The following is a 27,680-nucleotide window of genomic DNA, read 5'->3' as shown; positions in this document are numbered from 1 at the left end:
TTCCTGCCTCCACACTAGAGGAAGGCAAAGAAAAAGATGACTGGGAATGTGGGTTGAATGTGCCAACCTACAATTTCTGCCACAAGGGATCACAGTACAGTACTACTGAATGGAAGAAAACAGGGCTAGCCGTAGGCCTTACCTACATAAATTGTTTTCTCCCAGGTGGGGAGAAGGTCATGGTCAGGACTGGTGTCTGATCAAATAGGCTATGGACGTTGGGAAAAGAAGAGTCAGGATTGGCTAAGAAATCCATCCATGTGCAGAACTAGCACCCTCCAAGAAGTCCTCCAAGTACTAATAATGACATGGAATGAGGGACGATCAAGTTTAATATCCCTAATTTGGGAAGAGATGTTAAAGAGTGCTAATATTGGTAGGACTGATGTGTGTCAAATATTATTCCAGGTACTTATGGATGTTTTCCCACAATAACGTTTGAACCAAACACTGTTGTTCATGTTGAACAGTCACTAGTGAATACTCGAAGAGGGCACATAGTCAGTAAGTGGAAGTGGAGGATTTGAGCCCAGGTCTGCCCGACCAGTTCCAGGACTCTCTTTCTTATCCCATGCAGCCTTAGGTACTCCGAGGCCCCATAGGGACAAGTCTGGTTCATCTTCCTTATGATGGTTGTGCCCAGGCATCCATGAACTTCTGAGTGGGACCAGGAATACTGAGTCCCTGTCCTACCAGTTATAGCCCTCATACTGGGTTATGATTGCCTCCAACCACTGCTCTTCCTCTAGAACGGGAGCCCCCCTGAGGGCGAGGACTGTATCCTGTTCACTGTCGTATCCCCACTAACTGGCATAGAGTAGGTGCTCAATAAATATTTGCTAGATAAGGAATGATTGAAGGACTGTGCTATTACAATATCTGTATTATGAGTGCCTGATGCTACACTGTGGTAGCCACCCGTTAAATTTTTCTTAAGTGGTCCATGTAGGAAGGAGACTGTATCTCCAACTGACAGGTTTAGAGAACAATTCATGGGAGAGTCAGTCAGCATTGAGCCCGTCTTTGTGACAGGAGTTTGAAACACTGAGGTGCGGGGAAGAGTGCTTTAGGTGGAGGAAGTGGGGACAAGGTCGTAGAGACGGGAAAGTACAGACTATTCAGGGAAAGGCCAATCTGAATGGAGAGAAGTCACAGCTGAAGGGTAATAATAGGTATGGGAGAAAAGGGATTGTTGCCAAATATGATTGGGAAACACTGGGTTAAATAAGCTAGGTTTTCTGTTACAATTCTCAGAGCCTTTAACAATGCTCCTGTGACTCCAAGCCTCATTTCTCAAACATTTGGCCTTTGGGGCCCTTTTCTTGCAGAGCATTTCATGGAATGAATTTTCCACAGAATGCATTTTGGGAAATGTTGATCTAGTTCAGCTCCACATTTATAGACAAGGAAACTGAGACCCAGAGAAGAGAGGTGGCTTATTCAGAGCCACATAGCAGAACTTGGATTAGAACCCGGATCAGATCACTTGACCTCCAGTATAATGCTCATTTGTAATGTGAAGACTATGTGTTTATAAAGGACAGCTGCTTCCTTACAGGGAACTTTTATTTATCTGTTATTCAAACAACAACCTTGGTGCTAAAATTTCCCCCAGTTCTGTACAGTGGTGTTTTATATTCATCACCATGACGCTGAGCAGAGATGAGAGCTGCTGTCATTGCCTGTGCAGCCTCTGGAATCTTGGGAAGAAGGTTCGTCTTAAATCAGCCCCGTGTTTGCCTGGAGGGCAAAGAAAAGATGCTTTTTCTGTACAGCCTTTTTTTTTTTTTTTTTTTTTCCTGTACGCGGTCCTCTTACTGTTGTGGCCTCTCCTGTTGCGGAGCACAGGCTCTGGACACGCAGGCTCGGCGGCCCTGGCTCACAGGCCCAGCCGCTCTGGCGGCATGTGGGATCTTCCCGGACCGGGGCACGAACCCGTGTCTCCTGCATCGGCAGGCAGACTCTCAACCATTGCACCACCAGGGAAGCCCTGTACAGCCATTTTTAAGGGGATACAGGGACTGCAGAAGTTTACAACTTGTGCTTCTCTCCTCAGCCTTTTCTTGTCCCCAGCCTGCTGTGGTAGGCAGAGTTGGCCCCCAGAGATGTCCACATCCGAATCCCTGGAACCTATGAATATGTTACCTAATATGGCAAAAGGGACTTTGCAGATGTAATTAGGTTATGGACTTGAGGGAGATTATCCTGGATTATATGGGTAGGCCCAATCTAATCACATGAGCCCTTAAAAGCAGAGAACTTTCTCTGGCTGGAAGCAGAAGCAAAGCAACAGAAGGGCAAGTCAGAGAGAAATGAAGTATGAAAAAGACTCCATGCTGTCTAGAAGATGAAGGGGGCAACATGACAAGAAATGCCGGTGGCTTTAAGTTGCTGAGAGAGGCGCCATCAAAGGAACAGGGACCCCAGTCCTCAGTCCTACAACCACAAGGAACTGAATTCTGCCAAAAACATGAGTAAGCACGGAAGCAGATTCTCCCCTCCAATTAGAGCCTAGGCCCTGAGTCCCCGAGCAGAGGAACCAGTGGAGCCCATCAGACTTCTTTTTTTTTTTTTTTTTTTTTTTTCCCGTGGTACTCGGGCCTCTCACTGTTGTGGCCTCTTCCCGTTGCAGAGCACAGGCTCCGGACGCGCAGGCCCAGTGGCTGTGGCTCACGGGCCCAGCCGCTCCGCGGCATGTGGGATCCTCCCAGACCGGGGCACGAACCCGTGTCCCCTGCATCGGCAGGTGGACTCTCAACCACTGCGCCACCAGGGAAGCCCCCCATCAGACTTCTGACCTCTAGGCTGTGAGATAATAAATTTGTGTTGTTTTAAGCCGCTTGTTTATTTTGACAGCCTTAGAAAACTAACACACCTGAGTAAAGTCATTAACATATCCAAAGTGGAAGCTGTGAAGGGAATAGAGGTTAGGAAGGGGCACCAGTGGGCTGAGGACTTTGGGGCTGTGTGTGAATTCGTTTTTAGCATTTTTTAAAAAAGATCAGTTGATTTGAGTCATTCACATCCTTCCCTCCCAGCCAGGCATCCCTGTATCTCCATGGCGCAAGGCTGCTGGAGGCTCAAAGGGCTCCCCGATAGGGTCAACTACGTGTCTTTTCAAGCATATCTGTGCGCTGTGACAACCAGATTCTGAGGTCTCCTTCATAAATGGCCCAAGACCTTTGCAACTCAACTGCTGGCCAATATTAGTGGATATATCACTTGAAATAAAGGGAACTCTCATTTACTAATCCTGACAGGTTGAAGTGCTGTTATTAAAGATAGCACTAAGGGTTCCTGCTGGTGAACAGCCCAGCCTTCTCTGGGAAGCCTGTAGCTTTTCAACAGAGGGCATTTCCCAGAAGGGGAGCCATTTGTCTGGGGCTCCAAAATAAACATCACCATGCTGGAGAAGGTATTTCAGCTTCCATGGTAGATAACCCGACTACCCTTAGATCTACAGCCAGTTTCTGAGTCTTGGTACTCTTTTGTTTCTAAATGTGGAGGAAAGTGTTTGCATTCTTTTATTTTACTAAAATAAAAGGCAGACATGGAGAGGGGCTTGGCTTTGCTGGCCTGAAACCTTTCTTCTTTTTGTTCCCATTTTGTTTGATTTTCTGAACCTATTTAAGGTTTTAACACAACAGATCTAATTATTTAAAGTCATGGAAATTTTTGCACAGCATCTAATCTCGGATGAGACACATTGTTACAGAGTACTTTTCATTTTTTAAAAGCTCAGGATTAATTTTAATGTTAAAGGAATTTGGAAATTCTGTACTGGATAAAAGTGCAGTTTAAAATCAAGGAAGCTTCTTGGATTACTTAGGACAAAACATCCTTTTTTATTAAACTTGACTGTATCTGCAGGCTGTTTTATTCATGCTCTATTGTCATCTCTAAAGCACGTAGAAGATGCTTTTCCCACACTGTGATTCAATACAGGCGCCCAAAAAGATGCTCTCAGATTTCATGTGTCTGGGTAATTAGCTGAATTTGAGCGGATCAGTTAAACCGTTTGAAGGTCAATAATGCATGAATTTCTGGCAGACTGCCTAGAAGAGTCCATAAACACACTTGTATAGGGACTAAACATGTTTATTTTGTGTTTTATATATGAAATAATGTTAGGATTAGTTTTGCCTAGAATTTAATTTTATGGCAGATTCATGTTTTAGTGTGACACAGAATAGTTCTGATGTGAATCCTTTCCAAATTTCCAAAGAAATATTTCCTCTCTTTTGCATATTTGGTAGCACAATTTCTTATGGACCTTAAAATCAAATTCAAGCACCCCAAATTAAAATGTCAGAGTTTAGATTCCATGAGGAGGCCCTCTTGGAATTTGTTTAGGTGCCTTAATTAAAAGCCTAAGATAAATGTAAATACTACATGGTAGTTAATTTTTTTCCCCTAAAGATAAAGTGTTTATGGAAAACTAATTTTGTCCCTAAAATTTAACTAGAGCATTCAGATATCAAAATAAACACATTCAATTTTGATAAAGATGCTTTTACTTCAGAGATTTTTTTCAGTGAACAAAGCAAATGCAGGTTTGGGACCAGCAACTTGTATCTTGATTTTGGTTCTGCCTTTCTCACTTGGAAAGTGTAAAGTTTAGGCTTGTTTTAACTTTATTAAAACTTCCAACTGATTATCTGTAACTGACAGATTTAGGAGTCCTGTGTCCCTGGTTGAAGACTTCTCCAGTACCATAGCTTCTGGGGAGGGTTTGCTTGTTCTACTCCAGCTGCCTTATCTGGGTCTGGTGAAAGGCAATCTTGCTGTGTCCGTATTTGTCATGAATGTACCTCTTGCTGTTTTTACACTGGGGCATGAGTATTCATGCCTCATGAATTGTCCAGGAAATAGCTCCTTCAGCCACTTCTCTTTGCTGTTAGAAAACAGCCAGGATAGGGTATTCTAGAGGCCTTCAACCTGAGGCATATGGTGGAGGCCTTTGTGTCCTGACATAAAGAAACCACCTTCTTTTTCTTAGAATTTTGATGAGGCTTTTGATTGCAGCGGACTATTGCTGAGCTATTGTCACCAGCTCCGGGAACAAGCCACACTCCCAGGGTTCTGCTCCTAATGGCCAGGGGCTTTCTAGACCACTGTTGTTAGGCACCAGGGAGCAGGAATTGATTGCCTGGGATTATATGAATTTATGTCCATCACACAGGAAGCTGATTCTAGTCACAGTTTTAGGGTCCCAAGCCATGAGGAGCCTGCCCCAGACTTTACTGGATGTCATCTGCTTTTGATAGTTGAGAGCTCCATATTTTCATTTTATCTACATGCTACATACATTTAATTTTCCTTGCATTTTTTCTTCCCTAAAAAAGTGGACTTTTAAAGAATAATTGTTTTCAAACTCATATAATTTGCCTCATTATTATAACTTGGAAAAATTTTTTAAATTTATATACCAACTAAATCCTTTGGGAATACAACAAGGTAGCAATAAAAATGTCCTTTGCAGAAAAGGTAGCATTAAATGTAGCAGGTGCTAATCTGTATGGTTCTACTTCATTGGTTATTTTTTGTGAAACCAGCTTTTTGGCTAAACACTTCTCCCATTTCCACAGCACCCAAGAGTGCAAGACTGTGTAAACACAGAGAACATTGTTGTGAACTGTTTACTCTGGCCCACAGGCTCTCCTAGCCTTCTGATCCCTGCTCCAGCTCAAGGGTCAGAGGTCCACAGCAGGCCTGGACTGTTAAGTCCAGCCTTCAGTTACTCTGAGGTAGTTGAGGATAAAGCCAAAGGGCTGGCCTTCTCTTATTGTGAAATCTAATTACATTTATAAGAGGGGTCTTCTACACAGGAAGTTAATTTTTGGTGGAAAACTCTGTAAGAGTCATTGCATTCCAGAAACACAAGTGCAAGAGTAAGTGAAGCAAACTATGGCTGCAGCTGGAAAATGATTCCTGCATCTGTCACAAATGTTCCTGTGTCAGGGTTCACTCTGCTTTCCTGCACAAAAAACTCTTGATGATTTATGCACCTAAAGATGTATCTTAGCAACGGCTGTGAAGGGGAAATGTACTGAGAAACTTTCTCTAGCCTTTGTCTAGAGGGAGCTCCAAAGCAGAGGTTACATGCTATTTAGCATGTTCTCTACAAGGCAGTTGACATATAATTGTATTAGTTTTAAAAAGAAAAAGGCAGGGACTTCCCTGGTGGCGCAGTGGTTAAGAATCCACCTGCCAATGCAGGGGACACGGGTTTGAGCCCTGGTCCAAGAAGATCCCACATTCCGTGGAGCAACTAAGCCCGTGTGCCACAGCTACTGAGCCTGCTACTAAGCTTAAGGATTGAACTAGAAAATGGGCTGTTTTAGGTCTGATCCAAAGGCATAGTGGAGACCCCTTACTGGACCCTAGTACAGCTTCCTTGTTTCATTTGCACAGAAATGGGCAGCCACTGGCAGGGGGCACAGCAGGGACATCAGACATGTACTGACTTTCTAGCCACTCATCTCTTTATTTTAATGTCTCTGGTTCTCCCCCCTGCACTGCACGCCAATCTCAAAGTTCAAAGTGACTGGGTTTAGGCTAGGGATGCAGTGAGGCTTGAGTGTGTATTGTGTGGCTGAGCAAATCCTTTTTAGGTCTTGCTCTCTACTTCTCCAATACTCTAGACTTTATCTTTCTAGGAGAGAAGAACTTTTCCCTCCTTTTTGAATTAAGGACTTCTAAGTCCATATGAAGTGGGGCAGGTAATCCATTTAAGATCACATACAAGAAAAAAGTCACTTAGACTGTCTTGGAAAATGGGGAAGAGAGTTATATAAGTTTGTTATAAATTAAGCACATAAGAGTTATGTTTAAGAAGCATAAAAATATGTGAAATTGTACTTTAATTCTATATTTTGTCAGGTTGAGGAGGGAGATGAAAGAGAAGAAAGTAAGTCTCAGATGCGGAGGGTAAAAGCAAAAGCAAAGGGAATGAAGATAGGGAGAAAGGCTTATTACCCTTAGCTCAGAGGTGGAGTTTCTAGGAGGATTTTGAGTTTTAGGTCAGTTAACTTTCCTCTTGGACATTAAGTTTCATAGCATCATCTCTTATCACCGCCCTTTGAAATGCTAATTGATTAGTCATTCATGCTAGTTTCTCAGAATGCTGTAGGTATCTTAGCATCACCCAATGGGACAGCAGCAAGCAGGCCAAGAGGAGATCCTCCCCTTGGCTGACAAAGCAGACAGCAATTCTGCCCTGTGTTGTGACCGTCCAAGGTCAAAAATGCCCCAGCCTGCCAAATAGAGAAGCTTAAGTAAACAAGGAAACAGACCAATGTGATCTTTAACAGCAAACTGCTTATCACTTTCCTGATGGCAGTCCTTTATCTTTCATGCAGATACCAGAAGTACTGTGAGCTCCTTACCAGCTTTGACTACAACCCTTTAACCCTGGCCAGTCCTCATCACCTTCCTTCCTCCTTAACAACCAGTGCAATGTATTGGTTTCCTCACTCTCACTGGAGAGTCAAATGCAGGGTACAGCCAAGTTTTCTAAATTCTTTGGCTTGCCTCTGGCTACAGTTGACTCCCATGCAGCCCCAGGACCATATTTATTTGTTCAATGGTTAGCTACTTTAACACTGCTGTCATTAACACCCTAACGTCTCCAAAGAGCGGTCCTCAGACCGGCAGCATAGGAACATCAACTGGGAGGTTGTTAGAAATGCAGAATCATAAGCTCATTTTCAGATCTTCTGAGTCAGAATCTATACAATACCACAATCGCCCGGTGATTCTCACATGCGCATTAAAGTTTTAGCCCTGCTGGCCTCCCTGACTCCCATCTTTTCGATTCCAGATTGCTTCATCTGCCAGAAACCACACTTAAGTGACCTTGAGACTCAGGGCTCCTTCATAATCTTTGTATTCATTTTAAAATTTCCTAGGGTGCTCTGAGAATGACCCCTCAAACTCCCTTTCTACTCTTCACCTCCTCATTCCCAGTTTTTCTCCTCCCATTGCTATTTTCTTTCTGTCTAACTTTACAGAGACCAGATGACTTTGCTGTGCTAATATTTTTTTCCTTCTATGCCTCAATATATTTCTGGTCTTCTGCCACCCTCTATTTTCTCAAGTTTCAGATGAAGTAATATCCTTCTCATTTCTAACGATAGTTCTTTTACCAGTGCCTTTTATTTATTTTTTAATTAATTAATTTTTGGCTGAGTTGGGTCTTCATTGCTGCACTCGGGCTTTCTCTAGTTGCGGCAAGCGGAGCAGGGGCTACTCTTCGTTGCAGTGCACGGGCTTCTCATTGCGATGGCTTCTCTTGTTGCGGAGCATGGGCTCTAGGCACGCGGGCTCAGTAGTTGTGGCGCACGGGCTTAGTTGCTCCATGGCATGTGGGATCTTCCTGGCCCAGGGCTCGAACCCGTGTCCCCTGCATTGGCAGGTGGATTCTTAACCACTGTGCCACCAGGGAAGTCCCTACCTGTTCCTTTTATACACTTTCCTTTTCCCTTCCTTTAGGATCTTGCTGTCTTACTGGTCTTCCTTCTCACAGAATCATTTCCATCATCTCCACTAAACCCTTCCTTTTTGTATCCAAATGTGCAAACATGTTCTTTTAAGAAAATCACAGCATACACATTCACATTCACTTGATCCTACTTTTTTCTGGTTTGTGTTCTGTTTCTCCTCTTTCACAATCAGATTTTTCCAACAAATAGTCTAGAACCATGGTTTACTGTTGAGGCAATTTTGACCCCCAACCCCTTCCTTTCAGGGACATTTGGCAGCATCTGGAGATATTTTTGGTTGCTGCAGCTGTGGGAGATGTTCCTGGCATCTGGAGGCCAAGGATGCCACTGACCATCATGCAGTGCACAAGACAGCCCTCACAACAAATAATTCTCTGGCTATCGTGACCAACCGTCCCGGTTTGCCTTCAACTTTCTGGTTATAGCACTGAAAATCCTGTGTCCCAGGAAACCCCTCATTCCTGGGCATACTGGGATGGTTGGTCACCCTTTATCTGGCCCCAAACGTCCAAAGTACCAAATGTGACAAACCCTGCTCCAGAAGGAAGACCCATTAACTTCACTTTTTTCTCACCAAGTCCCTTCCCTTCAATCTGACTTCTATTTATTTATTTTTTTGACTGCACACCACGTGGCTTGTGGGATCTTAGTTCCACGACCAGGGATTGAACCCGCACCCTCGGCAACGAAAGCACAGAGTCCTAACCACTGGACTGCCAGGGAATTCCCCAATCTGATATTTAATTTCTGTTCCTTCCCATGAAAACAGTTCTCTTGAAAGTCACCAATGGTCACCTTGTTCCAATCAAGTAATCCAGTTGCCTCTTCTCCTCCCCTCAACCTTTTTGATCTCTTTCAAGCATTTGTCACCGTTAATTTGCTCTTCATTTTTAAAAATGTTTTTTATTATTTATTTGGCTGCGTTGGCTCCTAGTCGTGGCACGTGGGATCTTCGTTGCAGCGTGTGGGGTCTTTAGCTGTAGCATGCAAACTCTTAGTTGAGACATGCGTGTGGGATCTAGTTCTCTGACCAGGGATCGAACCCGGGCCCCCTGCATTGAGACCACAGAGTCTTAACCACTGGACCACCAGGGAAGTCCCTGCTATTCATTTTGACGTCTTTTTTCCTCATAATCTTGCTTCTCTCCCTCCTACCCTCATCACCGTGCCTTCTCTTGTGGGTTCCTATTTCTACTACATCTTAAATGTAGGTAGTCTCTCAGTTAAGTGTTCCTTGGTTCTCTTCTTTACTCTTCTAATAAAAGAATTAATTTCACACCTTATCTTTTTTTATTTTTTGGCTGTGCTGTGCAGCTTGTGATCTTAGTTCTCCGACCAGGGATTGAACCTGGGCCCTCGGCAGTGAGAGCATGGAGTCCTAACCACTGAACTACCAGGGAATTACCTAATTTCACTCCTTATCTTCAGCTCTCATCTTTATTGGTTGATTCCCAAATCACTTTCCTGAGTCCTAGTCCTTCATTTCCAATTGAGGGGTTCCCTTGGATACCCAGCAGAATCTAAAACTCAACCTGATTAATGGCAGGTTAAGAAGAACAATTTTATATGTTGGCAAAGAGGAAAGATAATACAGTCTAGCTTCCATTTCCAGTCTTATCTTCTATTTTGGTCTGATATAACCCTTAAACTCTACCCAACCAGGATAACTCTCTCCATGCTCTTATATATCTTGTGATTCCCTCCTTCCATGATTTTGTTCCATGTATTCTTGAAAACTGTAAATCACTTCTGCCTTTTCCCTCTTCAGATCTTCCTACTCATTACAATCAGGAAAGTGTGGAATGACAAAAATACTGGATTAGGAGTCAGAAGACCTATTTCTGTCACTTTACTTTCTTTTAGGATTGGGACAATTACTTGAACTTCCTATGGCTATATATATTTTAAATAAAGAATAATAATCCTATCTGTGCCTATCTCAGGTAGCTAATATGAAAAAATGCTTTGAAAGATGTGAATTGCCATATAAGCATTGTCTGACTTGAACTCCAATAGCACTTTGAGCCTTTCATATAGAAACTTATTATCTCTTGCTTATAAAATAGTGACAAATATTAGACTTCTTAAAAGTAGAGATCATAAACTAAGCCATTTCCTTCTGTAGTTTCTATCATTGTGCATATAATGTTAACAGATTGAGTAACGACTGATGAAAGAAAAGCAATTCCACTTGATATTCAGTCTTTCTAACTATTCTTGATTCACTAATTCCAAATATTTTCTACTATATCAAATTTATCACCCTTTTTTTTGTTTGTTTTTTCAAATCTCCAATTTAGGTGATGTCTTTCCAGTGCAAATGAATCCAATAGCTCAATCTCAGTTTATACCTTTGGCTGAAGTTCTTTGCTGTGCTGTATCTGATATGAATGCCGCTCAGATTGTAGTAACACAGGAATCACTATTGGAACATTTGGTGAAACATTACCCAGGTAGAGTAACAAGTTTTTCTCTATTAGTTCATTGTATGTGTTTGGTTTCTATTTATAAATCATCTTAAACACATAAACTGGGCAATATCTAATTTTTTTTCTATTATAGAACCTTGTATTAGAGCCCCGGTGGAAAAAGGTCTGCATCAGCAAGTTTATGAGTATTTCTTTTATTTTCCAGATGAACTTTTTCAAAAATAATGTTTATGGTAATAATTAAGTCAGACTCTGTAGAAAGGAGTGCAAAAGAAAAAATGATGATTCAGTTTCTCCCCTGCCTCCTTTATTTTTTTTTTATTTTTATTTTTTTTTTCCTTTTTGCGGTATGCGGGCCTCTCACTGTCGTGGCCTCCCCCACCGCGGAGCACAGGCTCCGGACGCGCAGGCCCAGCGGCCATGGCTCACGGGCCCAGCCGCTCCGCGGCATATGGGATCCTCCCAGATCGGGGCACGAACCCGTATCCCCTGCATCGGCAGGCGGACTCTCAACCACTGCGCCACCAGGGAGGCCCTCCTTTATTTTTTGACTGTGCCCCTCGGTGTGTGGGATCTTAGCTCCCCAATGAGGGATTAAACCCATGCCCCCTAAAGTGGAAGCCCCCCTGCAGTGGAAGCATGCGAGTCTTAACCACTGGACCACCAGGGAAGTCCCTGCCTCCTATTCTTAAATTGCCACTTCCCAGAGGTGACATCTTCTATCGTTTATAGTTTCTCATGGACATGTTCATAAGTTATATTTGAATATATGTATCCTTTTTAAATAAGTTGGATCATTCTATACATTCTCTCTGCACCTTTCCTTTTTTTAACTTAAAGACATGTCTTTGAGATCTTTCCGTATAAGCATATATCGATCTATCTCATTCTTTTCATAGCTGCATGATATCCCAGTGCATGAATGTAGAAGAGTATTTTTAATTTTTCCCATTATAAGATATGCTTATTGTAGAAAAATCCAGAAAATATAGAAGAGTAATCACTTATAGTACCACTACTCAAAGGAAACCAATATTAACATATTGATGTATTTTGTGTTACACATTTTTAACATTGTTTTCATAATATGAATATAATTTTGAACCCTGCTATTCAGAAAGGGAATTTCTTTTAAAATTGTTACCTTCTCTGTTTGAAAAACCATCATAATCCAGATGTTAGGTAGTTTGCCCTCACCCAAGCACAGACTGATTTTCATTTTCTCTTTAGATTCTTACTGAGGTTTAAGCTATGAGACTGTGGTTTTCAAAAACTTCCATGTTCGCTTTCAAGAAGGCTTTCCTTAGTCAAAATTTAAATTTATAATGAGGTTGTATAACTTGGTGTTTGTGTTTGAGTGAACAGATTTTTTTCTTTGCTTAACCGGTAACCTAGCCATATGTCTTTGTGTAGATGAAATTATATTCCTATTATTCAATTGAATTATGATTATTGTTAATGCTTCTTTGACATTTTAATTATATATATTAATTGTGTTACAATTAGCTCTGGGTTCATCAAGCAAATGTGTGGTCATTTCTGAGTTACTGATTTCACTCATTAAAATGTTTCTTATTCAGAACGTATCAGTGTAAAGTGCTTATTTGTTTTAGGCATTGCAATTCCATCTCAAGATATTCTCTATACCACTCTGGGAACTCTCATTAAAGAAAGGAAGATTTATCACACTGGAGAAGGATACTTCATAGTTACTCCTCAGACTTACTTCATTACAAATACAACCCCCCAAGAAAATAAGAGAGTCCTATCAGATGAAAGTCCCCGGATGCCAACTTCCATTACATACCTGGTGAACATGGAAAGCTGTGCAGACTTAGCCAAAGAAAATGCGGCCCCCATATCCCATTGTCATTCTTGCCAGTGTTTCCATGATGTGTGCACTCAGTATATACAGGAACCACCAACTGCTGCAGAAGTGACTAGAAAATGCCGGAAAGGTCTTGGGGAATCCAAACCTTTGGTACAGAATCGAACAGTTTCAGTGTCTGAAGAGAATCACGTCTGTGACAGCGCCAAACCTTTACCATTCACAAAAGACAGAGAAAAAGCCAAGAAATTTGGCTTTAGCCTCTTCTGGCGCAGTATATCCAGAAAGGAGAAGTCCAGAACAGAGCACAGCAGTTTCTCTGCCCAGTTCCCACCAGAAGAATGGCCCGTCCGAGATGAAGATAACTTGGACAATATCCCTCGAGACATTGAACATGAGATAATCAAACGAATTAATCCCATTTTGACTGTTGACAACTTGATCAAACATACTGTCATAATGCAAAAATATGAAGAACAGAAAAAATATAATAGCCAGGGCACTTCCACTTATACGCTGACACTCAGGCATAAGTATCCTTCAAAAGTGGGAGTTAAGAAAAGTCAGGGCCGGTCTGTAAAGCCTCGAAGGCGGGGCCATTCACATAGAGATAGAGACAAAGCCAGGAGTCAGGGAAGTGGGCCTCAGCCAGGAAGCATTAGGCTGGAGAAACACCCCAAGCTCCCTGCTACACAGCCCACGCCCGGAATTAAAAGCCCAAATGAAGTAGAACTTCAGAAACCACTTGGTGAGAATCCATCAGTGCTAGGTTCCCATTTGATTTACAAAAAGCGAATCAGTAATCCTTTCCAGGGTTTCTCTAACCGAAGGAGCCCAATAACCAAAGAGCACAACATCCAGATCAGTGAGCTGAAACCCAGTCAGACTGGACCAAAGGGAAAGCCTTTCCAAAGGGCAAGGTCTTTGGATTCCTCAAGAATCTTTGAGAGTGAAGCCAAACAGTCATACAGTGAACAATGTAATGATAAACTGAGAGCAGAATCCATTTATGTGAATCACTCTACTGTCAAACCTATCAGTGATGACTTTAGAGATAACCTCTTCAATTACTCTCAATGTGGTGTTTTACAAAATGATAGTAAATGCTGTTCCTTCAGGGAAAGCACGTTGAGATGTGATGTGTATGGTGGAGAAAATGAGGCAATCCCTGAAGTCTCGAGGAAAAGTTACTCTCATTTTGACACATTAGAAGAGACAAAAGAAACACAGCATGTCCTGCCATCACGAGGTTCCTCTTCTTTAGACCAAGCATCCTCTGCTTGTAGATTAGTTGATGAAACAATACACCAGTTCCAAAATCTTGGTCTTTTGGATTACCCAGTTGGTGCAAACCATTTGAGACAACCTGAGAGACAAGACAGAGACTCAGAGGAAACTCTGATGAGAAAGGCGTTTATCCAGGAAGCAGAGACTGTGAGTCTAGAAAATGAAGGACTTTCTGATGATGACCAGGCCTTGTATCAGAATGAAGCAGATGATGAGGATGGGGCCTGCAGTTCATTGTATCTAGATGAGGATGACTTTTCCGAGAATGAGGACTTAATTCAAATGCTGCCTGGCCACATTCAATTTTCCTTTCCAGGGGGAAACAAGTGGAATCATTTAGGAAAACGAAAGGTGACTGAAAGGTCTCTGACTGAGTACAATAGCAACCTACAGAGGTTTGAGCCTCTGGTGCTTAAAGGAAATGAACATTACAAGCCCACTGGGTTGCTTACTAATCCTGGTGAAGGCCAAAAACCTAATCTCTCTGCTGAAAACTGTGTCCTCAATTTAGGGATCCAGTCTGGTTTTGACTATGAAAAGGAACCCAGTGTAGCTAAATGTGTACAGGCCTCAGCACCTGCTGATGGAAGTATATTTGATTACTACAGCACAAGGAAAGGTGCTTTGGAGGCTGAAACCCTACAAGACCCTGTTGGTGACACAGGAAAGAAACCAGCCACCTGGAGTCAGAGTGCTCAGAATCAGGACATGAGAAAACAGTTCACACACAAGTTAAAACTGTTCAACACTTCGCATATGCCAGTGTTGGCTCAGGACGTCCAACCTGAACATGGTCACTTGGAAGGAACAGAAAATCAGAGCATGGCAGGAGATAGTGGAATAGATTCTCCACGGTAAGTGCACATAAAAGTGATTGGCCACTATCCCACAGGAATTACTAAAATCAAGGGCATACTGAGTTACCTTGTGGGAGACTCCTGAATAAATTTTTTATAATGATACAAGTCTACCAGCCTTTACTGAATAAATTGTACAAAGTTACAATGAAATCTCTTGTATAATAGGATAGAGTTAATTTTTAATGTGAACCAAGATTTGACTGTTCCCCTACTACTAAATCTTGAATTATTTCTAAAAATAGGAAGGGACTACCATAAACCAAGCACTTCCTGAACTGAAGGTTGGAAAGTTTTCACTTATATTCCTGGTTCTGCACAGGATGAGATAGAGATGTGGCTACTTTCCACTAATATTTTCCATGCCAGTTTGTTTAAGTAACACTGTTCAGAATATAAAAGTAATTTGGTCATAATAGAACATTTAAGAAGTACTGAAAAGTAGTTTTTTGTTTGTTTGTTTTGTTTTTTTGTTGTTTTTTTTTTGCGGTACACGGGCCTCTCACTGTTGTGGCCTCTCCCGTTGCGGAGCACAGGCTCCGGACGCACAGGCTCAGCGGCCATGGCTCACGGGCCCAACCTCTCCGCAGCATGTGGGATCTTCCCGGACCGGGGCACAAACCCGTGTCCCCTGCATCGGCAGGCGGACTCTCAACCACTGCACCACCAGGGAAGCCCCTGAAAAGTAGTTTTTAAAAAACATCTATAATCACCCTACCATCTAGATATTTTTAAAAATCCTTTTATATTTGGTGTATTTATAATACTTTGGTCTGAACATATTGAATCTATATATTTTGTCTGTTGAGCTCATACTGTAGTTGCTATTTTGCATGTTGCTTTTTTCAATAGAATATAATGAACATTCCCCCATGTTATTAAATAGTTTTCTAAAAAGTCAGCTTAAAATTTGGCATGTATCTTCATTAGTTTTTTTATTATATAAAATTATTGTGTACCTCTTTTTTAAACAGTAATATAGAAATGTAAAAAGTAAAACCAGTAGTCTCCATTCCCTAGCCTTTTCCATTCCTATTCCATAGAGGTGACCTAAATATTGTTAACAGTTTGGCATATATTCTTTCAGACTTTTTCCCTTGCGTTTATAAATATAATTATTTTCTAACAACAGAGCATACAGAGCTGTGGCTTTCTTTTTCACCTAACTTATCATGGATATCCTGCAATCAGTACATATATATCCTGCTTTTTTGGGGGGCACTGCGCTGTGCAGCTTGCAGGATCTTTGTTCCCTGACCGGGGATTGAACCTGGGTCCTCAGCAGTGAAAGCTCAAGAGTCTTAACCACTGGACCACCAGGGAATTCCCTCCAGCTCATTTTTCTTTCTTTTTTTTTTTTTTTTTTGCTGTGCCACGCAGCATGCATGTGGGATCTTAGTTCCCTGACCAGGATCGAACCCGTGCCCCTGCAGTGGAAGCGTGGAGTCTCAACCACTGGACCGCCAGAGAAGTCCCTCATTTTTTAAAATGGCTGCTTAGTATTCCATTATGTGGACCCTGTTATTTACATAACCATTATTTTCCTTCCTTTGACATTTAGATTATTCCCAGTTTTTTTGCTATAATAAATCAATCTGCAGTGAATTGTTATTACTAAATGTTTGTGGACATTCCTAATTATTTATAACTTAGGCTAAATTCCTGGAAGTCTGCATTTTTTTAAACACATCTACTTTATTGGGGAACAAGATTTTTTTGCCTGAAACAATAGTTTAATTCATATTAAGTCATTGAAGTATCAAAACATGTTGTCTTTGAGGTAAACAACAGTGTAAACCAATAAGCCATGGGTTCCCTTTTTTCCTCTCTGGCAAAAACAAAAATAAAACCAAAAACAAACCCAAAACAGATAAGAGAAATTGGCATGAATTGAGAATTTAAATTTGAGAAATTTATTTATTTGTTTGTTTGTTTGTTTGTTTGCGGTGTGCGGGCCTCTCACTGTTGTGGCCTCTCCCGTTGCGGAGCACAGGCTCCGGACGCGCAGGCTCAGCGGCTCCGCGGCATGTGGGATCTTCCCGGACCGGGGCACGAACCCGTGTCCCCTGCATCAGCAGGCAGACTCTCAACCAGTGCGCCACCAGGGAAGCCCCGAGAAATTTAATTTTTAAGAATTGCTTATAATATGGTTTTCTTGAAATATTTATAACTATAGTCATTAAAGACATTTATAGGAAAAGGGAGGGGAGATAACATTTGGACATCAATTATGTGCCATAATTGGATTAGGATTAGGGAGACAGAGATGAACAAGATGTTGTTGCTACCTATAGGAAGCTTACAATTTAGCTTAGTTTAGTTGAAGAGACCAACAAACAATAAACAAATTGAACTCAACAACAAAGCATAAACTCTTAATTCCACATCTCTTTGGCAGTTATGAAGAGTGATGGGCTGTGTGGGAAAGATTTATGGCGGACACATTTTTGAGACATCTCTTGATGTAATGGACAGGTGAGGGAGAGGAGGCAAGGTGGGAGAAGGGGAATGTCAAAAACAAAATGCCCAACCAGTAATGTGAGTTAGCTGAAGCAAGGCAGTTGTGTTGGATAAGGGACTAACATCGCTTACAGCTCCTAGGAAAGGAGCACTGGTCAATTTGAAAAATATTATAGTTGGCTTTTCCTTTTCATATGCTTACTCAAAAAAGAAACAAATTATACAAGAAGATATTGGTCATTTTAGTTGTATAGAAGAGTTTTTCATGGAACTTATTGTTTCTGCCTAGAATATACTTGATATTGGATCTGAGAACAGATGTTCAGAGAATATGAACTTCTTAGAAAGCAGCTGTCAAATAATTGAGTTGCTATTGGGAATCCTTTAAAATGTAAAGAGCACTTTAGATTTTTAAAGGTTAACTTATTTGATAAGTTAGTTCCTGTTAGTAAATGTACTGCTTCAAAGTAACAAATGAAGGTATTATGCCTTGGTTAGAAATCCAGGCCCTTTTTGAAGGCAATAATTCTGTTATTTTTAATATCTTTAGGACACAGAGTCTGGCATCTAATAACTCAGTCATTTTGGATGGACTAAAAAGAAGACAGAATTTTCTGCAGAATTTTGAAGGCACAAAGAGCAGTCAAACACTCACGTCCAATTCCTTACTACAACTAACTCCAGTCATAAATGTTTAATTCTTTTTTTTTTCTAGATTTTTTTTTGATGTGGACCATTTTTAAAGTGTTTTATTGAATTTGTTACAACAGTGCTTCTGTTGCATGTTTTGGTTTTTTGGCCTTGAGGCATGTGGGATCTTAGCTCCCTGAACAGGGATCTAACCCGTGCCCCCTGCATTGTAAGGTGAAGTCTTAACCACTAGACCTCCAGGGAAGTCCCATAAATGTTTAATTCTTATTTTTCTTTTGGAAACTTTTTTTTTGTAAAAATGTACAGCATTAATATAGAATGTTTTAATCAACTGAGTTTGTAAGAATTCTCTAAGGCCAAGCATATATGTTATTAACCTCATTACATATTTTGTTGTAGTTACTGGTTTTTTTCCTTTTTTGACATTGGCTTTTTTAAAGCTTATTTTACTATAAATTTATTGGGAATATATAGATTGTTTACAATAAAAAACATGGAATCATTGGTCTTCTTCCAATTAAATGTAATTTAACTTGAATCATCAGACGGACATTTATAAGTTTCTCAAATACATAGGAAGCTAATTTACTACCCAGTAGTGAATTTTTGTACCCACATCAATACCAAGTTCTTACGGTAAGTGGATCTCACCAGATTTCAACACAGAACCCCAGAAAATAGTGTCTTAGGGTTGCATAGATACATTGTTTGCAACTTAAGTCTCTTATCATCGGAAAAAAATTATATAGATGTGTTGGGTACTTTGCAACAAGAATTCCTTCTGTCCAGTCATTGCTGCCAAGGATATCCTTTGTGAACAGCTGGAACATGAACAAATGTCTCCACACTATGATTGACTGACAATATCCAAAATACCCATGGCAGTAGACATATGGCTCAACTGTTTGGTTCCTCCCCACGTTTGAGGCTCTCTCTATAAAATGGCTTTGAGAAGTCAGGATGTTCTCAGATGGTGGAGATAGAAGGGAAGCAGAATGGTTGCAGGACGGCTGTGAGTGAAAGGGAGGTTCTGAATTAGAGATTTAGAGGAAAGATGGAAGATGGCTGATAGACAATTTTTCTACATTTGATCCACTTCTGTTCACGATAAGACCTCTGTAGCCTTGCCAGAATTTTTTCTGGCAGAACTTTTCAGACCAAGTAGTGGAATGGTCAGTTCTCTTGGGTTTGGGGAACATGGAGCAGTCAAAGGTGGTTTCAGCATGTTGGGTAGATGCTAATGCTGATTTCTGGTTGAGGGGATGTTTCTACTAAGAGGTTTCTAAGGATTATCAAAGCCTTAGAGCTCAAGGATGATTGAATAGAGAGAGAGTGCCTCTTTCCAGCTCTCACCATCCAGATAACAGTGAAGGCCAGAATGAAGCTCAGTAGTGTGGAGAGCTGACTCCAGGCCCTGTGGGAGTACAGAGGAGGGGAGATCAGATGCGCTGCTCTGTTTCATTGTGGTTGCACCACTCACTTCTGACTGTTGGTTTTCAGTGGCTCTGACCAACCTACCGTGGCATTCCAAGATTACCTGTGGTTACAGGGGCAAAGTACCAAGAAGGGTAATCTGGATAGAAAAGCCTTGTGGGGGAGGCATTGGTTTAGGGGGTCTTACAGCTTGGAATCAGCATCAGTGAGTGGAAGTTAGGAGAAAGAAGTTTCAGCTCAATATGAAGAACTTCCTATTAGACAAAACTATCTGAAGATGAAATAGGCAGCTTTGTAAACAGATGAACTTCCTGCTATTTAGAACATTCAAGCAGAGGCTTGGTGATCCCTTGATGGGTATGTTGCAGAGGTATTTCCAGTACTTTTCTTAAAAGGATGACTGAACTAGATGATTTTGAAGATTCCTTCCAACTGTAAGGTTCTGTGCTTATAAAACTCAGTGAAGGTTATATGTCAAATATATCCAATTTAAAAAAAAGGAAAAAAAAAGATTCATTGAGGATCCTGTGAAATACTGAACTCACTCAAGATTCCCAAGTTGCTTCCAGTTCTTCATTTCTGTACCTATCCCTACCAGTCCTTGGAAAAATGGGTACCAGCAACTCTTCTATCTTTGATCTTGGACCTGGACAATTTTCTTAATAGAGTAAGGAATCCAAAGTCTTTTGTGACTCTATCCACCTCAAGGGACCAATGAAATCCATCTAATTTTGCCACCAGGTGCATTATGACACTCTCTAAATGTATTAAATGAAGCCTATTATGAAACCAATAAACCTCCCTTCTACAAAACACAACATATGACCACAGGTATTAAAGATGAGTGTGCATGTTATTAAACTGTTGTTTGGGAGATTATTCTCTACAATGGGTGACTTGAATTTTTTCCCACTATTTTTCTGTGTGGAAATTTTACTTATTCTCTTTCCCATTGCAGTCTGTTTGCTAAGAGAAAACTGTTCTCTTGAAACAGCATGGTGGCCTGAGCTTCGGAGTCAGATAAGTTTAAATCCCAATTCCAATCCTTGGTAGCTGTGTGATGGAGAAAGTTACCAAACTTCTCTAATTCATTTTTTCCATCTGTAAAGGATATCTACTTTATAGGATTGTTGTAAGATTTGAGGATAATCTATTGAAAGTGCCCAATGCAGGAGGCACCTAATATTGTTACAAACATATGTGTGTATATTTTTATATATTGATTCACAAAACTTGTCTAACACATGGCCTACTATACAGGTACCCTGTTTTTGCCAGGTTGTCTGGAATTCCTCCATTTAGAGAGTCCTTTAGGTTAAGATTATAGAAAAGTATCATTAATCAAAATCCAGATATGCCTGGGGGAGGTATTATGCTTTTGGCTAACAAGTTTTCAGTTAATACCTCATGCTATAAATAGGATAAAGTATGCAAAGCATGGGCTTATTGTGGCTACTCATAATGTGAGATCATGTTCATCCTCTTTCATCTGGGATCTCAGACCCCTAGGAATCCTCAGAATAGCTGGCTTCTCCGAACTATTTTCAATACTTCAAAAATCCTAACAGAAATTGTACATTCCCTTCGCTTAACTCCTTGCTACTAAAACATCAGTTTCTTTGCCAATGACTGAAATTACACCTGCTCAGTAATGCAACCCTGTCACATGCTGGTGTGACATTGTTAAGCTTCATTTGTATCTTATTCATATATTAGAAGAATGATCATGAATCAGTTATTATTAAATGCAATTTAGCAGACAGAATGTTTCAAAGTGTCAGAGCCATGAGGAAAAAACAGAAGAAAGAGCCGTAGCAGTGAAAAAATTTGGGATCGGGCTTCACTGGTGGCGCAGTGGTTGAGAGTCCGCCTGCCGATGCAGGGGACATGGGTTCGTGCCCCGGTCCGGGAGGATCCCACATGCCGCAGAGAGGCTGGGCCCGTGAGCCATGGCCACTGAGCCTGTGCGTCCGGAGCCTGTGCTCTGCAATGGGAGAGGCTGCAACAGTGAGAGGCCCACATACCGAAAAAAAAAAAAAAAAAAATTGGGGATCAACTGTATTTTGAGAACCCATCCTACAGCCAGCCACCTGAGAAGTCTTTTAAGGAATGGGGAAGACAGACTAGTGCCTAAAGGGAGTGTGGAAGAGAGACATGAGAGTCACGAAACAAGAATAGCGAGGGGATATATCAAAAACAAACTCATGACTATCTTTTTGGCCTCTACAGATCTTTCTCTCACTTGAAATCTTAGACACATGTTCCATTTTTAGCAGTTGAGCAGGTTCTATTTCTTGGGGAATGGTGCCCTCTTCTGGAGTAACTGATGTGACTATTCCCTTCCACCACTTGATTGAAAGCATCTACAAAGTAATTGATTAGAGAAACAGACCTCCTCCCTCCATTTAAAAAGCTTTCCCAAATAATTTGAATTAGGAGCTAGATGCATACATCAGTATATATATGCTAAATATGTTCAAAGCTGTCTCCTCGCCAACACTGTCAAAACCTGGAGTTAAAAGTAGAAATATAAGTACCTCTGTACATCATCTCTGCTGTACTGTTATATCAGGGGATCCCCCAATTTCCCCGAACTATCAGCAGGGAAGGCATTTTTGCCCCCCCACTTTACTAACAAAAAAACAGGTTTTTGAGTTTAGTTGGCCAAGGTCATGTGGCTAGCAATGGCAGAAACATCGTTCCTGGTCCCTCTTTCATTTTCTTCTTACTTCTTAGTACTCTCCTCACTCTCTGCCTCCAGTACCTCTTGATAGATTTATAGCTGACCCTTAAACTATTTCCATCTCATAACATTTAAAAATGATGGTTCATTTTCTCTTGTCACATAAGATTGACATGCAGAGGCAAAATAATGGTTCTTTTTACTTTCTACTCTCTATGGAATAAAAACTAAAATCTAGCCCTCTAGGTTTGAGAACGACCAGAGAGAGGCAAGTTTATAAAAAGTCATCTTGTTTTTATAGAGTTTAATGAGCCAAAGTGAAAGGCAAGGGAAATCTTTATAGAATGTTGCAACAGACCATCAGATGAGGCACCCCAGCTGTCAAATTTTGAGAAAGAAATTATATCAGTGGCTCTGGCAAGATATTTGAAAAACAAAGATGTTCTAATAAGATTACATTTTGAGTTACTTGTACATTTTAATTATTCATGCTACCCCTTCAGGTTCCCCCCATAAATTTTTTAAAAATAAATTTATTTTTATTTATTATTTTTGTCTGTGTTGGGTCTTCGTGCTGTGCACGGGCTTTCTCTAGTTGCAGCAAGCAGGGGCTACTCTTAGTTGCGGTGCACAGGCTTCTCATTGCGGAGCACGGCCTTTAGGCACACGGGCTTCAGTAGTTGTGGCTCACGGGCTTTAGAGTGCAGGCTCAGTAGTTGTGGCGCATGGGCTTAGTTGCTCCGAGGCATGTGGGGTCTTCCCGGACCAGGGCTCAAACCCGTGTCCTCTGCATTGGCAGGTGGATTCTTAACCACTGTGCCACCAGGGACGCCCCCCCCCCAATCAATTTCATCATCAGTATAAATCTCTTGAGACTTATAGGGACCAAATATGAAAAAAAGAATTATTCCCTCACCCCCATTCCCAAGTTTTCTAGTTAATGTCCACTGAGAACACATATGTAGTGGTACCCCAATTTTTTCAGCTAAGCCACAGTTTGGTCAAGTTACTTATGACTAGGTTTAATTTACACACAGTTGCCCTTTCCACCTGACATAGACAGCAGCCAGAGTTTTGTTTACATGAGTTTGGTGCTGAGAAAGGTAGGGTTTGTAGAGTGTCCCAAATCACAAAAGGTCATTTAAAAACACTAGTATACTTATTAGTCTCTTGCCTACAGCGTCTCCAACAGTCTAGTCCTTTCCTTTTTCAGACTTGCTGTATGACCTCCGACATAAAAATGAATGCCAAAAATAGTCTTGAGGAGCTAAAACTTCATCTGTGTTTGATTTTCAACCACAATATACTCACATCTATTCCCATTATTATCCCAATTTTATACCTGTGACATTCTTAGCCACACCCACTCCTGCTTCCATGCACATCACACCCTGTTGTAGGGCTACAAAGACTTCACAGTGGTAGAATTGGGAGTGGGTGTGAGTGAGTGGGACAAAAAGGTTTTAGAGAAGACCAATCTAGAGATGCATAGCTATTCCCATAATCTAGGGAGAGAGATGCATTTTTTTCACCATCAACACCTGAACACTCTATTTGTTCACAGTATTGAATCCATAAGGTAACGTTTAGATAAACATATAGCCCCTGACTTCAGGCCAATCCACACTTAATGCAGGAGGCCTGTAGCAATCACAGATTTATCATTTGTGGTTTCACCTATTCAGGACCAATCCCCAAACTCCAGGACTTGTAGCAATCTGAAATTTTGCTAAGACATAAGTTTGATGCTCAGGTTATAAGGCTGGTGTGCTAGACATTGTCAAGTGGTTTGTGAAGTGCCCCTGCTTCTACATCGCAATTTGGTTTCTTGTTCTCAAGAGTAGGTTGAAGAGATCATGAAGAGTTAAAAGGAAATGTCTCTGAAATGAAAGCCAATCAGCTAGCACCATTGATGTAAGAAAAGAAAGGTACATTCTCAGGAGTTAGTCCTTTGTATTATCAAAAGGTTTCCAGCTTTGTTCAAGGCTGTAATTCAGGGCCAGTTAATCCCCATAACTAATATCCTTTTATCCACTGCAAATACATAATCTGTCAAAGACATTTAGGCTTGTTTTTTCTCTAGGTTTCTCCAGGTTTTCCTAACATTATTCATTCTATGTTTCATAGGAACATCTTCCCCCCGAACACTTTGGTAAGCTCAAAGCTTTAAGGTTGGTGTGGCAGAGGAAGCACTGATCTCGGATTCAGGAGTTGCGCTTTCTAGTCCTGACTGTGTGCCACGAACTGTGTGGCTTCAGACAAGTAAATCCCTCTTTTAGGGGGTTAGTTTCCTCTAATGTCAAATGGGGAGGGTGGGAAGGCCCTAAACTAAACTAAGGACCAACTTCATGACTAAAACCTAAGACTTGAGGGAAGGCTGTCCGGGCCTAGTCTTCACCTCAAGCCCATCTAGCCCACTCCAGACCCCAAAACGCCCCTTCCCGCCAACTCAGGGCCGCTGGCCTCGGGCGAAGCCTTTCGACTTTAACGCCTCACCCCGCAACGGGCGGGGCCGAGGCCCGCAGCTTCCGGCGTCGAAAGGCGACGCGGCGCTTGGCGCTCCCATCGCCCCGCCCCCCCCAACAACGGGCAGGTTCTCCTGCCGGCCCGCCGGGCGTGCGGCCGCTGTCCGCCGCCGTTGAGGGGCTTCCTAGCCCCAGCAGTGAATGCTGGGAAGCCCCGAGGCATCTCCGCTGTGGTAAAGAGAAATGTTCGGAGTGGGGGAGGGGGAGAGGGAGAGCGAGAGGGAGAAAAAAAATCCGAACATTTTATGCTAATCAGTTCGCGCTTCCTTTATGTAGATTTGTCAGGGTTTTACTCTAGAAGCCAATCATTTCAGAAGAAGGGTGAGCCAATCGAGACCCCTCGCATTCATTGGATGGGAGACTGAGTCGCAAGGAGAGAGTTTAAACGGAGAGTATCCGGGATTATTTTACCCCGCCGTGCGGTGCGTGTCCCGGAAGTGACGCACGGCCCTGGCCGGGAAGCTGCCCTACGCCCGTTTCCTTTCACCCTGTCGTTACCCGTTGGTGGTTGTGGCCGCCGTGCCCAGAGGGAGGCGGCGGCAGCGGTGGCGGCGAATGATGCCTGGGAAACTCCTCTGGGGGGACATTATGGAGCTGGAGGCACCTTTGGAGGAGACCGAGAGCCAGAGGAAGGAGAGGCAAAAGGTGCGCTGAGGATGGGCCGCGCCTCCTTTTGGGCTGTGCCGGCTTGGGTGGGGAGGGGAGTCTACCTGATGGCCTGTCACAACCGGGCCGAAGCATCCGAGGGCCTCTCCTCGCGCCACCCTCGTCCCTGGGAGGTCGCTCCGGGACCATTACTACCTCCACACCCCTAACCTGGAGAAGGGCAGCACTGGGCTTGGGCCCGGCCCCCCGTGGTCCCCGTCCTTCCTGTCGGCGCCTACGAGATGGGCAGACTGAAGTTCTCATCGCGGAATCTGTTCTTTCTGTCCTCTTCTTAAGCAGCGAGGCCTGTCATTTGGTTCTCGTTGGCCGTCTTAGAAGATGATTAAGAAAAACGATCGCCTTCAATATGTGTAACTTCTCCGTCATTCTGTCCTGTATTCGAGAATCTTGGGGAAAGCGATCTTAGATTTACAAACCTCGATAACGGGTCAGTAGAGGATTGAGGAAAAGTGTCACAGCCAAAATTGCCAGGATTTGGCTGTGATGGAGATCGCGTGGGTTGTATTAGTAATAGCCTTTTATGTTAGTGTTTTCATTCAATTCACAAATGTTTATGGAGCCTAATTTATGCCAGACTCTTTGCTGGGCACCAGGAAGGTCCTTGCCCTCAAGGAACCTGTTAGAAGAGTTGTAGAGACTTCCTGCCCCATCCCTCAAAAGAAGAAATAGACCTAGAGAAAAGAAAACAGAGCTTGGAGGGTAAGGAAGCAGTGTTTGAAGGCTGACATTTGACAGAAGAATGAAAATATTCTCTGTTGTCCCAGAGAGCAGAACCTACTCTTCTGACCTTATCACCAAGGTAAACTTGCTATTCCAGCCAAGCAGTTATTATTTTTTATTGTGGTAAAATACACATACTATAAAATTTACCATTTTAAAGTATACATTTTTGTAGCATTAAGTACACTCACATTGGTCTGCAGACATCATATTCATTCATCCCCAGAACTTTTCATTCTCCCAGACTGAAGCTCTGTGCCCATTAAACACCAACTCCTCGGTTGCCCTCTCTCCCCAGCCCCTGGCAACTACCATTCTCCTTTCTGTCTCTATGAATTTGACTGCTGTAGATAACTCATGTAAGTGGAATCACCAAGCAGTTATTTTTAATTTTTGCTCCTTCTAAAGTACTTGTCCCTCCTTCTGCATCCATATTCTATCCATCTCTGAAGGTTTAGTTTATGTCTTTTATAACCACTCCAGTGTACACATAAAGTAATCTCATTCCCCCTTGAAGTCTTGTTCGAGTGCTATCTTTATCATTTGATTGGCATTTATTATGCCCTTCCTTGTAAAGTTAGCTCATTCTTCCTGAGTATATCTTTCCCAAGTATTTCCCGCAGATCCTTGAGGGAAATGACCATATCTTTGTCCATGCTTGCATTTCACTATATCCTTGTGAATTAGTGGCTTTCACGTTGTAGTTTCTCCAGAGGTACTTGTTGATTTTCCTTTAATTATGAAAGATAACTAAAGATTTGGAAACAGATTGGAGTACCAGCTAATAGAAATAGAGCATTCAAATAGTGGTCTGGCATCCAGATGAAGGTAACTGGTTTTGGATGGCTTAAGATATGGAGCTGGGTTTTAGGTTCTCAGAACTGGAGTGAGGTTAGGAAGGAAGCCTGGAAGTGTATGTTGAAGCCATGAAAATGGTATGAAAGTGTACATAGAGAACAGAGACTTAAGGAGCATCCACAGAAGGAGAAGGGAGAGGAGACATTGAAGAAGACAGAGGTAACAGGGTAAGGAGGGAATATAGTGTGTTGTGGAAGCCAAGAAGATGGAGAGTGTCGAGCACTGTGGATCTGATGTGGAACAATGTATTTCATCACCTTGGGTTATTGCTGGGCTTGAACCTAGAGGTCTCATTTTACCTTGCTTCATCTCACTGAAGTGCAGGGCCCAGGAGCAATTCAAGCCCTGAGGCTTGCTCTATAAATAATCTTGTTTTTCTATAGAAGAATCTATTGGTTTGGGGAGATGTGGGATAGTTCAGTTAACTAAAGATCAAATGATGTAACATATAACTGTATAACTTATATTAATGTAAAACTCTAATGTTTACAAAGCATTTTCAAGTATGTTATTCAGTTTTCATAGCAACTCTTATTTCATGGATGAGAAAATTGTATGTGAAAGTATTCTGTAGAAACTGTGTAAATCATGGTGAAAATTTTGGTGCTGGTCGTTTTTACCAAGACTAGTCACTACCATCTAATTTATTTTGAACATTTCCATCTAATTTATTTTGAACATCTGACCAAGTAATTTTGAAGTGCTAAATTTCCAAATCATTTCTTGCTGTCTGCAAATATTAAAACAAAAGTTGGCATTTCAAAACTAAAGTTGCAGA

General features: G+C 41.8%; 2 protein-coding genes across 10 annotated transcripts in view; both read left to right on the top strand.

Moving 5' to 3' along the window:
- Positions 1-18,063, top strand: part of STOX1 (storkhead box 1) — a 51,855-nt gene extending 33,792 nt beyond the window's left edge. Inside the window, exons 2-4 of one of the 3 annotated variants that reach the window (XM_060092285.1) lie at positions 10,805-10,957; positions 12,547-14,902; positions 17,916-18,063. In XM_060092285.1, coding sequence (XP_059948268.1) covers positions 10,805-10,957; positions 12,547-14,902; positions 17,916-18,063 — 2,657 coding nt within the window. The remainder of the gene's footprint in view (positions 1-10,804; positions 10,958-12,546; positions 14,903-17,915) is intronic. The other 2 variants (XM_060092293.1, XM_060092302.1) reach the window with 2 other exon arrangements.
- A 6,687-nt stretch (positions 18,064-24,750) lies between these two features.
- DDX50 (DExD-box helicase 50) overlaps positions 24,751-27,680 on the top strand; it is a 34,642-nt gene continuing 31,712 nt past the window's right edge. For 2 of the 7 annotated variants that reach the window (XM_060112824.1, XM_060112834.1), the window contains exons 1-2: positions 24,751-24,831; positions 24,935-25,303. In XM_060112824.1, coding sequence (XP_059968807.1) covers positions 25,214-25,303 — 90 coding nt within the window. In that variant the 5' untranslated portion in view covers positions 24,751-24,831; positions 24,935-25,213. Of the gene's footprint in view, positions 24,832-24,925; positions 25,304-25,338; positions 26,124-27,680 lie in introns of those variants that run through there. The other 5 variants (XM_060112780.1, XM_060112807.1, XM_060112789.1 and 2 more) reach the window with 5 other exon arrangements.

This window comes from Mesoplodon densirostris, chromosome 1, assembly GCF_025265405.1.
Source record: "Mesoplodon densirostris isolate mMesDen1 chromosome 1, mMesDen1 primary haplotype, whole genome shotgun sequence".
NCBI lineage: Eukaryota > Metazoa > Chordata > Mammalia > Artiodactyla > Ziphiidae > Mesoplodon > Mesoplodon densirostris.
The sequence above is the reverse complement of the archived record's forward strand: the minus strand, read 5'-3'. Positions and strand labels throughout refer to the sequence as shown.